The 13,880-nt window shown below is 35.0% G+C and overlaps 1 protein-coding gene across 6 annotated transcripts in view; it reads right to left on the reverse strand.

Annotated features, from left to right (window-relative positions):
* Positions 1-13,880, reverse strand: part of FRYL (FRY like transcription coactivator) — a 184,349-nt gene that overhangs the window by 137,081 nt on the left and 33,388 nt on the right. For 4 of the 6 annotated variants that reach the window (XM_088130631.1, XM_088130620.1, XM_088130614.1 and 1 more), the window contains exon 1: positions 6,815-6,993. The exons of 1 other annotated variant lie outside the window; for it this stretch is intronic. In XM_088130631.1, the coding sequence (XP_087986757.1) occupies positions 6,815-6,989 (175 nt within the window). In that variant the 5' untranslated portion in view covers positions 6,990-6,993. Of the gene's footprint in view, positions 1-6,814; positions 6,994-7,867; positions 7,960-13,880 lie in introns of those variants that run through there. One more of the 6 variants, XM_088130625.1, reaches the window with a different exon arrangement.

A 13,880-nucleotide genomic window follows, 5' to 3' on the forward strand; every position in this document is an offset into this window, starting at 1 on the left:
CAGTTTTGAAGACAATTCTCAAGTCATTATAATTATTTTACATATCTATGTGAAAGAAAAACACACAGAGAACACAAATATATATATTTTAAGTTTATATATCACTAACAGAAGCAATACTGATTTGCAAGACTTTTATATTACATACCTGTCCAATATTTCATTCTTAAAAAGAAAACAAAATATATAATTTAAAATTTGTAATTAAGTACAGCTGTTTTTTTCCTATTTTAGGCAAGTTAAACTATCATTATCAATTTCATGTATCAAAAAATTTTGTTTCTATAAATACAACAAAAAATAATAGTTAAAGCTAGATAGATACTGTAAAGATTGAAGCTGGTGAAGCAAAAATTTATGATACTTAGTCCAAAGAGAGCTAATGCGTATACATGACCAGATGTCCATAGCACTCAAGGCTGGAAAAGAACAGCCATTCATCTGTTGCCCTGAAAAGGAACATATTACACCAGTGGTTTGGGACCTGCACTGGCTCCCTATCAGCTTCCAGGTGCAATTCAATTCAAAGTGCTGGTTTTGACTTACAAAGCCCTTTGTAGCTTGGTGCTGAAATACACTCAGAATTATCCTCTTCAGCAGTATCTGATCTGCTCAGTTTGCTCATCTTAATAGAAAGTGCTTTTGGTTCCCCATTTTTGCAAAGGGGGCCAAGGGTTGCAAGCACTGCTTTTCAATAGAGATGCCTATGCTATGGAACAGCCTTGTACTGGAAATCTAATTTTTCTCCACATTTCCGGCCTTCTGTAAGGTTTTAAAAAATGAATTGTTTTGGAAAGTCTATGAACTTGTTACCTGAATTTTTCAATTTTTAATTTTGGATTATGGATATTTTATTGTATTTTATTATATTTTTAATTATCATATGACTATTGTTAATGGCTAAGAAATCTGTAAATATCTAAATAAATAAAGAAGCCTAGAATTAAATCCTGGGGTTGATTTATACACAGGGCTTGATTCTTATGTTGTGCAGTAGGTAAATCTTCTGCAGATATCTTCTTTCTTTCTTTCTGCAACAAAGCAACTTGTCTATTTGTGTTAAGTCCTTGAAGTTTCTACTGTTACCTAGCTACAAAATCTGTGGTAGTTTCCAGAGAGCTGAAATTTATTGTTATGCCTCAGAGAGAAATCTGATGAAAACACTATTTTTTCATTATTGCCATAAGTTCTACATTCAATTGTGCTTGGTTTTTTTCATTATTTCAATAAGTACAAATTAAATATTCAGAGTTCTAAGACAGTGTTTTCACTGCTTATCACTACTCCATTCACAAATCGAACAAATAGCTACATTCTCACATTTAAAAGATCCTTACACAAGATTCTATGTTCAATTTTATTCGTTACCTGTGTCAGGCCCCCATCTTCTAGCAACATCTCACTAGTAATTCAGCAATTTATGACTGTATGCCTCAGGAACATTTCATTGCATTATCAGGATACAAAAATAGAAATAAGCAGATAATTTAAAGAGGATTCAACTTCTGTCTACTATTCTAAAAAGCAGGATTGTAGACTACTATAAATCTATGTCTCATAAGTTCACATAGGTTTTTTACTAGCAATAATGCGAACTGAATTGGAGAAATTTCTAATGACTTAAGCATTTGGCAGCATTTAAACAATTCAAATACAGGATTAATCTTCAACCAAGCAATTAGAATACTTTATGCCTGTCATCTCAATTGCTCAACCAGCTAGATTATATCCTATATAAATGGTAAAACCTTTCTTTCACTTTTGCTGCTTAAGATTGCCACCTGCAGTCTCACTATACCACCATACATACAATATTATTTCAGTTTGAAGATCAGAGATATCAACTACAAAATTCAAAAAATGAAACACGAAAAGAATAAAACACTATTTTCAATGTTTTCTTGATTCTAAACTCGCCAAGGCTCAAAGACATTCAGGAAAAGCTCTGCACAATTCATTATTCTTTTGGCAAATGTGTACAGGTAGTCCCCAGTTTAAGAACAAGTTCCATTCCCAAGGTCTGTCCTTAAGTAGAATTTGTATGTAAGCCGGAACAGTATTGTTGTATAATACTGTATAAGTAGTATTGTGTAATTAACTTGAACCATTGTGTATTTAACTCGAATCATTGTGTATTTAACTCAGATTTTGCTACGGTAGACTCTGTTCTTAATTATTATGGGTCATCCTTAAACTGTGTGTTCTTAACCCAGGGATGTAGTAGATATTTAGAACCAGGGATGTAGTAGATATTTAGATTTTTTCAAATTAACACTCTAACAACACACTCTTAGTAATTCATTAAAAACAACCAATTGGGTTATGATTAGTCTACAGCAATGCAATACTAAAATGGGGGAGAGATTTAAGTCTTTATCTCCATGTTGTTTTCTAAGCTGAAATATTACCCTTCCTCCCCCTAAATTATTGTGTCCTACAGAAGATTGGTGTTGGCTCCACCAGTAATAAGTTGCTTCCCTTCTGAGGCCAGTAACACTCCAGGAACTATTCCTTTCGAATCTCAAAGACATAAAATATAAAAATTGGAAAGGAACTTGAGAATCATCCAGTCAAGTCCAGTATAGGAATCCTCTACTACAGCATCCCCAACAGACTTTGTTTTGATGCCTCAAGCAAAGAGAATCTACCACCTCCCAACACAGCCTGTTCCACAAAACCCATTTTGTTCAACCAAAATCTACTTACTTCAAATTAAATCCATTGTTTCCTGTTCTGGTCTGAACAATTATATCCATCTTCTACTTGACAGCCCTTCAAATTTTTTGAAGACAGTTTCCTACATGCTCAGATGTCTGAATTTCAATACTCTACCCCCTTTGGTCTGGCTCATTTTTTAAAATAAGTTATATCCTTCAATCCTTGCATTCCACTCAGATGTTTTGTCCCACCAAGTTTCAGTTATGAAAAGCTCACATAAAGACATGAAAATGCAATTTCACTCATCATATATAGCCTCAATCACCTATTGCCTTCTAACAGGACAGAAGGACCTGGGCAAAAGAGTAAAGTATTTAATTAGGGTCATGCTGTACTTATATAATTTTTATTCCATGAAGGGGGGGGAAGCACTTGAGGGAGTTATTTAGATTGCCTTGGGAATAGCCAATTTGGAGAAAGAAAGAAAGAAAGAAAGAAAGAAAGAAAGAAAGAAAGAAAGAAAGAAAGAAAGAAAGAAAGAAAGAAAGAAAGAAAGAAAGAAAGAAAGAAAGAAAGGAGGGAGGGAGGGAGGGAGGGAGGGAGGGAGGGGAATTTGGGTGGAATGCAGGAAATCTGTAGAGAGTGTTCCTTTAAAAAGTTAATGTAATTACCAAAAGGTTCCCTAAGTTCTATCTTTTATTTTGGACAGACTGCTCAGAACATAATAGGTATCTTTCTGTTAAAATGCCTATTCAGTATTTTTTTTATATAATTAAAAAAGAAATTGTAGAACTACCTCAACAAGATAACTTAAGAATGGGTATTTTGGAGAATGCATTACACTAGAATTAAGAATACATTAATGTTATCAACAGACATTTCAGACCACAAATGTTTTTTTCCAGCTAGTCATTTAAATCAAGAACTATATAGAATCTATTATACTGTTCAATGATTCATCATTTCCAACATCTATAATATGCATGACTGGTACATTTTATTTTAAATGCAAGCATGTTCATTTCACCAAGCTATAAAATCAAAACAACTGGCCTGTGAACTTTAAGTCCGCAATTGAAATCCTACCTTTGGATCAATTTCCATATTTTAGTGCTGTTAGAATTACCATAGGAGTATGTCAGGGCGTCTGTATATAAGGAACATTCATACCAACATTATATGGTTCGGGTGATACCTTGGTCACTGTATTGTTGCACAGTTCTTCCTCAGAAAAGAGCTCAGATATACAGTGGGGCAAAAAAGTATTTAGTCAGCCACCAATTGTGCAAGTTCTCCCACTTAAAAAGATGAGAGAGGCCTGTAATTTTCATCATAGGTATACCTCAACTATGAGAGACCAAATGGGGAAAAAAATCCAGAAAATCACATTGTCTGATTTGTAAAGAATTTATTTGCAAATCATGGTGGAAAATAAGTATTTGGTCAATATCAAAAGTTCATCTCAATACTTTGTTATATATCCTTTGTTGGCAATGACAGAGGTCAAACGTTTTCTGTAAGTCTTCACAAGGTTTTCACACACTGTTGCTGGTATTTTGGCCCATTCCTCCATGCAGATCTCCTCTAGAGCAGTGATGTTTTGGGGCTGTCGCTGGGCAACACGGACTTTCAACTCCCTCCCAAGGTTTTCCATGGGGTTGAGATCTGGAGACTGGCTAGGCCACTCCGGGACCTTGAAATGCTTCTTACGAAGCCACTCCTTCGTTGCCCGGGCGGTGTGTTTGGGATCATTGTCATGCTGAAAGACCCAGCCTCGTTTCATCTTCAATGCCCTTGCTGATGGAAGGAGGTGTTCACTCAAAATCTCACGATACATGGCCCCATTCATTCTTTCCTTTACACAGTTCAGTCATCCTGGTCCCTTTGCAGAAAAACAGCCCCAAAGCATGATGTTTCCACCCCCATGCTTCACAGTAGGTATGGTGTTCTTTGGATGCAACTCAGCATTCTCTCTCCTCCAAACACGAGTTGAGTTTAGACCAAAACGTTCTACTTTGGTTTCATCTGAACATATGACATTCTCCCAATCCTCTTCTGGATCATCCAAATGCTCTCTAGCAAACTTCAGACGGGCCCGGACATGTACTGGCTTAAGCAGGGGGACACGTCTGGCACTGCAGGATTTGAGTCCCTGGCGGCATAGTGTGTTACTGATGGTAGCCTTTGTTACTTTGGTCCAGCTCTCTGCAGGTAATCCACTAGGTCCCCCCGTGTGGTTCTGGGATTTTTGCTCACCGTTCTTGTGATCATTTTGACCCCACGGGGTAAGATCTTGCATGGAGCCCCAGATCGAGGGAGATTATCAGTGGTCTTGTATGTCTTCCATTTTCTAATTATTGCTCCCACAGTTGATTTCTTCACACCAAGCTGCTTGCCTATTGCAGATTCAGTCTTCCCAGCCTGGTGCAGGTCTACAATTTTGTTTCTGGTGTTCTTCAACAGCTCTTTGGTCTTGGCCATAGTGGAGTTTGGAGTGTGACTGTTTGAGGTTGTGGACAGGTGTCTTTTATACTGATAACAAGGTCAAACAGGTGCCATTACTACAGGTAACGAGTGGAGGACAGAGGAGCCTCTTAAAGAAGTAGTTACAGGTCTGTGAGAGCCAGACATCTTGCTTGTTTGTAGGTGACCAAATACTTATTTTCCACCATGATTTGCAAATAAATTCTTTAAAAATCAGACAATGTGATTTTCTGGATTTTTTTTCCCCATTTGGTCTCTCATAGTTGAGGTATACCTATGATGAAAATTACAGGCCTCTCTCATCTTTTTAAGTGGAAGAACTTGCACAATTGGTGGCTGACTAAATAACACAAATGGGAATTATATTAACAATATTATTTGCTATAATCAGCTTTAAGAAGGGAAAACATAGTCCTTTTAGAACTAGACTCTATTTGCAACATTGGAATCATCAGATGAGGAAATAAATATTCAAAATGTATTAGCTAGTACACAAACGAAAAAGAAACTGAACATATACAAATTGAAACGAACAAGTCATTATGAGAAACATGTTTCAGATTGGATCCTGCAAGCATCCTTAGAGTAAGAAAAGGGAGATAATTTTTACAAATTCTTCCTCCTACTATAGCTCTTAAATACTGCTTTGGAAGAACTGTGCACCCTCTCCAACAATATAGAAAGTAATACAACTGGAAAGTGCTTTCTGTATTTACTTTCATAATCTCCTCAGTTGATTTTCATTTTCTTGCACAGAAGAAATTTCAAAAATTATAAAATATTTATCTATTCTGAAAAAGTATACAGTCACCTTAATCAAATAACTCTGGTCAGCTAGCAAGGCATAAAAAAATACATATAAAAAGAATAAATAAATAAATAAAACATGCCAGGGAAAAATAATCAACTCTTTGATTGGCACAGAGCAAAATGCACAGACAAACTGGGCTTTAATAATATCTTGGCCCTAAAGCTCAAGGGATCAGCCAAGTTTTTAAGATCTTTTAAAAGGCATCTGGGCCCTCTGAACCTTTTTCCATTTAGGGACAGGATACTCGGATCTAAACTACTAAATTTTATATACTGCAATTATATAATGCAATGCAAGCACTGAAAAAGCGCCTGTAATCTTTCAATGTATGCCAAGTGAACTGTAATACACAAAGAAAAACAATGCTTCATCTCACACAGGTAATTCATACAATGGAAGTGAATTATATGACTAACCGTTAACTAATGCTACATTTAAGGACTGAATTATCACAAATATTTAATGTACTGAGATGTAGACTCCATAATAAGACAGGGCTATGAAAAAAGGATCAAGCAAGAAACCCTAAAATGTTTCTGGCTTCTCATAACTATTACATCAGTAAAACAAAACCCAAGCAACCAAAAAATAAGAAAACATACTACATTCAGCATCAATACATTACACTTTCCACATTATATCATGTAATTTACAAACTGCAGACAGGTATCTTTCACAGAACAATGTATGATTTGGGCACCTTTTAAATAAATGAGCCATTCAGCAGATAGTACACAAACCTCCATTTTCAAGGTAAGAAAACTGCTTGGAGTAGTCCAAGTATCTGCTGATAATAGCATTATCTTTTAAACATTACACTTGCCCCCAAATTTCCCATAATCAAGATATATCAATACATACTGTAATTGGGATGCAGAAAATGAATGCCATCTTCATCTATAGTCTGTCCTAATGAAAACAAACTGACACGCCTCATTTTCAACAGTTTCGGAGAGTTTTCACAGACTGTACTTCCAACATCTAAAACTACATCTCCTGACATGACAGAAGGGACAATTTTTTTAAAAAAATCCATGCTTGAGTTTTACCATTCCTAGAACAATGATTAAAGTCTTCTGTTCAACAGCCACAAGCAGAAGTCCAGATGCTTGTGCAAACTTCCTTGAAGAACCTTTACAAGCTGGTCTATTTGTGCTACTTTACATAATGATGTCATATTAAACTTGGGTGGTGCACAGTTCAAACACCAGCAAGCCAACAGCTAACTGAGAAAGTTTTAAAGATGTACATTTTAACAAACTAAAGAGCCCAGTCCTTATAAATACCCTGAGACTGTGAATTGGAAACATAAACCAGTAAAAGTAGCAAAACGATAATTTAAAAAATATAAATATACTACATGCATACATATAAAGACATATTTCTATCTAATTAGCTGGAATTTTTAGTTTTATCTTGTAAGGGAGGAGTATACTTCTGCACTCAAAAGATAACAGTTATCATTATGAAATGTTTGTGGCCCTTGCAAATATAGTTACCAAGGTTTCCAATACTCTGTGCTAAGAATCCATTCAGTCTATAACACAAATTAAGTTGTAATTATTTTTTTAACAAAATATCATTCTGCCTCAAAAAGGCTGTCCATAAATAGTAATTTAAGTCACAACACTTTATACAAGGTATTTTCTGTAATACTGCATTATTTATATTTTATTCATGGAGAAATTTAGGAACCAGGTGTGCAGCTTTCATTTTTCTTACTCAAATGAATGTGCAAAGCAATGTTTACTACCACATATAATACATATTTCAAACAGAATAGCATTAATGAGACAGGTCTCTGAAGAATTCTAGCCTATGTGTATTTAGGGACTGGTTCAGACCTGCTTTTGTTTTATGTGGAAAGGAAGGAAGGAAGGAAGGAAGGAAATTAGTTCAAACAATCATACTTACCACAGTTTCAGCCAAAAACCATCTATCTATATTTGTAAATACTGGGATGAGCTGAATTCTGAGATATATACCATCATGTAGGAAGATGAAACCTTAGCAAAGAAAAAAAGTATACACTAATAACCACTAAAGTAGTCAGACACATTTACATAATATAAAATATTTCACTTATTTTTTTTCCAGATAAATCTGTTTGCTGTCACTTAACTCTTTTCATGACTATAAGTAACATGAAACATTGCAAGGTAAAAGTGGGCAATTCATATTTTTGCTCTTCATGGGTCATTGAGAAATGTCTGAATGTGAGAAAAGGACGTTTCCTGTGTAACTGCTTGTTTTGAAAAAGCATATGACAGAAACTAATCAGTTTTAATTGTGGAATGTTTTGTACAAAGATGATGTTGAAGATTAGCTGCTGAATGAAGCAACCGGAATACCTGATAAAAATAAACCATATGGAAAATAAAAAGCTCAGCAAATGGTTCAACATTAAGCAGAGATGTGTGATGTTACCTTGAGTTTAATGTATTTATGGATAAATTTATAAGGAGAGCTTGTGGTGAGGTTAGATATGTGTTGGTTGGGGACATGCAATTTTGTGTGCAGTTAAATCATGCTGCAAAGAACTCAAATTATTTGCAATGACTATCAAATTACACAATGCAACAAGGAGTATGGATCTAAAATTAAAGTATCAAAAACCAAGGTAGTTGACAGGAAAAACAGTGAATTATTCCAAGTTATTCCTAAATGGAGAAACCTAGAGCAAGCACATGAATTCATATGCTTAATAAAGAAGGAAAAATGGAATGGAAATATTTAAAGATGTGCAAATGCTGGTAGAAACATAATGGGGTAATGTGTAGTCTGTCAAGGAATTAGTATTTGTGAAAAGATATGAAAAGGGGCTTCTGCCCATTTTGTTTTATGAAAGTGACAGTTAGGTATACCAAGGAAAAAAAAGCTGAATCCAATAGGAATGGATTACTTAAGTAAAACAAGAAGAGATAGGGTCAAGAGTGGTGAATGAATGTGGATTGGATACTAAAGTGAGTGATCAGTACAAAGGTCACATACAGAAAATGAATGAGGATTAAACCGCAAAACAACCATATGAAAGAAGAGTGGTCAAGCTGAGAAAAAGGGGAGATCTTCAAAAAGAGAAATAAGAGAAGTTTAAAGAACAAAAGGCAGTACAGGAAGTGGTGCATTAATGAAGTGGAAGCAAGAATAGCTTACAAGGATGGAAAGGCATGGAGAGGTATAGTAATGGTGTTGGTGTAAACTAGAATTAACTACATTTCTCTTATCTCATGCCTTTAATTTCTGTGGCTTACTATTTCTTACATATTTGCTTTTATTTGTTTACAGGTCTTACAGGCCTTGTCTTCTGCATTTACTCCAGAGCAGTGTGATGGTTATGTATGTAAATTTGCCAGCTTTAAAATTTAAGTAAAATACTTTCAGAACAAGAAATTGTTGAAGCTAAGGCTAATTATACTGCCTAAAGTTACACATCTTTCTGCATTTATCAGGACAGAAATTCGCACAGATTTTCAATTCAAAGTCTCTAATGAAGAAATCAAGAATTATATATACACACACAGATACATACTGGTATTTACACCAGAGGGAAGTAGAAAGAGACATCTGACTTTGGGTTTATATACTTGAATCAAGTTACCCTTATTAAAGAGCCTATGAAGGTGGGAAACTTCCTTTTAGCATTCAGCTTTATTCACAGACCATCAACAGTTTGACTATGAAAACTACACAGACGATTCAACAATACCACCCGGAAAAATAAGTTTTGCACTATATTATATCATGGATGCAATGAATTCACCACAAAGTGTGGTAAGAGAGTGTTTCTTAGGTAAGGGCTGAAGGGGAGAGGTGGCAACTACCATAGCTCAGGTCAGAGAGAATCATTGTGTGGACACTGAGCAGGTACATTCTAACCCCAAGGCTAAGAAAAGAAAAGCCAAAAATCGTTGATTTGAAAAGGCAGGGAACAGGCTTGAGTGCTAAAACCTGGAGATGACAAATATAGACAGCTTGATTTCTGTGTTCTGTAGAGGCAGATCATCTGCATCTGTATGGCTTCCTGTGTACAATAAAGGAGCCTAACTAGCAGTGTCAGGTATGTGAAGCTTCTATTGTTATCTAGCTTCTGAGCAACAGGATAAGTTACAGTTGTCCCTAACCTGAAGTCTTACCTGCCAGTACTCCTAGAAAGCAGCAGCATTACTCAGACAGTAATACTGAGGCTTTACAGTATACCAGAATTATGGCTTTCTCAAAACAAGTTGGCAGAATGGAAGTCCTATTGCAAATGCTAGCAACAATTTTCTGGTCCTCGGCAATCATAGTTCTGAGCGATATCTGAATTAACCTATACTAGATTCACTAGCACTGTTTACATCCTAACAACATATAATGATATAAGGAATTTTTAAAAATTAGGGTTTTGTAATATTTTTATTAAATAAAATCACTCATTTACTGTAATCTCCTCTGGAAATCTTTCTCTATGGCTACTTTGCACAGCACATTCTATTTTTGCAGGCTATTCTATTGGATTAGCAATAAATACAGAAATGGCAGATAGATTATCATAGAACTTTCAGGTTTCAAAGTTACTTAAAGACTGTGCTTGAACTTTCATAAAAATAGCCCAAGATAGCCAACAATATCAGTATCAAAACTAACACTGTGCACAAAACTCTTGAATCAAGAAAAAAGCTATGCCAAACAGTCATGTAGTACCTTCAATAGAATTTAAAAACTTGTATCACTGAAAAGAAGAGGGAAGGACTTGTACACACAGCTGACCACTGAATTTATCTCTCCCCTTTTATATTGTCCCTTCAGGGTGAACTATCTTTGGCAAATCCCAAGTTAACAAATAAGAACTGGATGATGCAACTAATTCTACAGAAGGGAGAACTCTTTTTTCCAGGCATTAGCAACTATTTTCTCATACAGCACAAAGCAACAGCAGTGGATGCATGGAGGGCAGGTCTGAGCTTTTGAGCAGTGTGAATGGACTTCTATGTAAACCTCAATATATAAACAAAGGTAAGAACAGATTAACCATCAATCACGAAGTAGTCACTGGTGATTCCATTTGGTGGTGATGGTTTTTTTTTTTATTTCTAACAGCATAGCAGGATACTTGAGAGAAAAAAATACCCACACTGCAGCAGATTTCGAATGCTAAGGCCACATTTAACAATACATTTTAGGACAGTAATTCCATGTTACAGCATCCTTGAAATTCTGTTAAATTTTTACCAATTGCTAAAAAAAGGTTATATATAGTACTGAAATGTAACAAATGTCACCTGAGTTTAACCTGATAAAAATTTGTATCTTTGTGCTGATAAAGCAATGTTCTTACTTACCATTGGATCTGACAGCATTCTGCTGAACATACACTTTAAATAAGAAACACAAGCATATTCAGTGAACTAAGGATACTGCAAATTTTCCGTTCAAGAATTAAGAAAATGCAATATTATGAAGCTTAGTATACAAGTCAATGGCAAAACAAAATACATAATAGGTTTTGTAGAAAAGCTGAAGTCACAAATCCAAACAGAAAATTTAGAAAAACATGCAAATTAATTACTGCATGTTTCCTCAAACATAAAGAGAAACATTTATACACATGCCTATGATATTAGTTTCTATTTCTTAGCATATTATTATCCATCTTACCAGCCTTTCCTAAGTTTTGTAATAATGTTGACTAAAATAACATCCTTTAATAATGGTAATAATAATGGGCTCAAACATTCCCCTTGCCTGATGGTAGATGCCTTGATAAGAAAGCTGATGCAAACATTATTGGAACTGCAAAACCGGTCAATTCTTTTTTCTTCCTCAGAACAGAATCTTTCTATTTTGAAGGTCCTGCTTCCCTCCAAATGATAACACTTCAGAGATGATCCATTACTTAAAATTAATCACCGTTTACTACTACAATTACTATTATTAATACAATTTGTATTAATTTAGGCTATCCAACAATCTGTGTTTTTCACCAAGGTTGGAAACACATCTGGGTTATGAAAACACTGCTTACTCCTTGAAATTGCAGCACTGGAGTGTCTAAAATGAAAACCACATGACCAAAATATTTTGTTCAGTTTTGAGTTTGCTTTTTCCTGCATCCCATGGTTGGATTAAATCCATTTAATCTGATAAAGAGTTCTCCACAACTCCAAATATTATCATTGCTATAACAGTTCACTTGTTTCTAATAAAGATATTACCCATTTGTTGATTTTGGGGGTAGGGGATGGGAATGCAAATAAAGAGATAATTAAACAAGAAAACTATTGTCTCCATTGTTGGATACATCATCCTTGTTCCCCCAAACAGTTCCTTCATGAGACACAGTAGAGGAGGGACCACCTGGAGTCCCATTTTCCATCTCTATTCTGTTACTACTATGTACATAAAAGGGTTAAAGCTGGAACAATCAAAAACCACTCCCTTCTGGACTGTTGACATGTTCATGTCTGTCTCCCTGCTTTTGCCTGCCTTTTATTCCATTTTGTCAGTTAACTCTATTGCGATGTTTACTGATATTTAATAAATAAACATCTAGCTGTATTTTTTGTTAGCTCTATTGAGTGGCATATGTGTTTGCTGTGATCTGGATGTAAAGACTGACTGGGAGTATGTTGGGTGTAAACTAAATTGGAAATTTCCTATTATGGTTTTCCAACAAGAGGGTTGTGTGCCCAACAGGGAGCCAGAGCTGGGCTCTGAGCAGCTAGAGCACTCCAGTCACAAACAGGGAACTGTTATTAAGTTTGTTATCAGAAAACTAAATATATTGTAGAGTGAATCAAACTTCATGATGAAATTTCTCGAGCATGTAATTGCCACACTGGAGGCATACCAGCATGATCTGAAAGATGCAACTGAAGGGAATTCTCTATACAAAGTTAAAGGGAGAAATATAATCTGTCATTACTGCAACAGAAAGGGCCATATTAAAGTAGAATGCAGAGTTTACATGGTGAGACCCATACAACAGATGAAATCAAAAGTATTTTTTAAAAAATCAAGTCTGTCCTGGAATTGCAAAACCATCGAGGTGCAGACAAAGAAACAGAGCTTATGTTAATAAATGAATCCTTACTTGAAACTGGACATGATTTTGAATTTGAAAAGAAAAACAGATTTTTGCTGGATAGTGTATAGTCAATATATCTGCAAAAAAGATATGCTTATAAGCTTTGATGAAGCTTACCAGGGAAAAGTTAATTTAGCTTATGGAATATTGATTGAAGTATATGGAAAAGGCAGTACTGAGCTAAAACACCTGATAAATCATAATGAAAACAGGAATATTCAAGTATATTATCTACCTGAATTGGATGCAAATTACCTAAGTCTATGTTACCTTATATATTGTGGTCGTAAACTTGTGCTAAAAAATGGATTTTGGACTGTTAGAAAGGACCATGTAATAAAGCTAATGGAAAGGCACAATGAATCTAATTTGCTGGAGTTTATGCAATCTAAAACAAACAGAATAGCAGGATGCACAGATAATAATCCTACAAATTGCATAGATTTGGTCACAGAGACGACTCTGACATTAAGAAAATAAAGGATAAGGACTAAGCAACTGATTGAATGTTTGTCCTTGTGAGAAACAAAGGGAATTACATTGACATTTTTGACTTTTTCAACATATTTCAACATATAGATACTGTATTTGATCTTCATTTCAACAATACTGATAAAGGGAATATAATATAACAAATTTCATGTATCATTTATATTTTGTAGTCTGTTGTGTAATTTAAATAAACATAAATGCAAATTTTGCATTTCAAAGGATTATACTTACTTTTTCACATGACCTGTTAATCAGGAGTGAAGTATTTGAGAAATCCAAACTGCACTGTGCATACACAGAAAACACATTCAACAGAAAAATAAATACATTAAGCTTCTGGGTGAGGAATGGAGAGCTAAGACATCTTCA

This window comes from Python bivittatus, unplaced genomic scaffold (assembly GCF_059951505.1).
Source record: "Python bivittatus isolate LINGU-HERP-01145 unplaced genomic scaffold, Pbiv_v1 ctg000070_np1212, whole genome shotgun sequence".
Classification (NCBI taxonomy): domain Eukaryota; kingdom Metazoa; phylum Chordata; class Lepidosauria; order Squamata; family Pythonidae; genus Python; species Python bivittatus.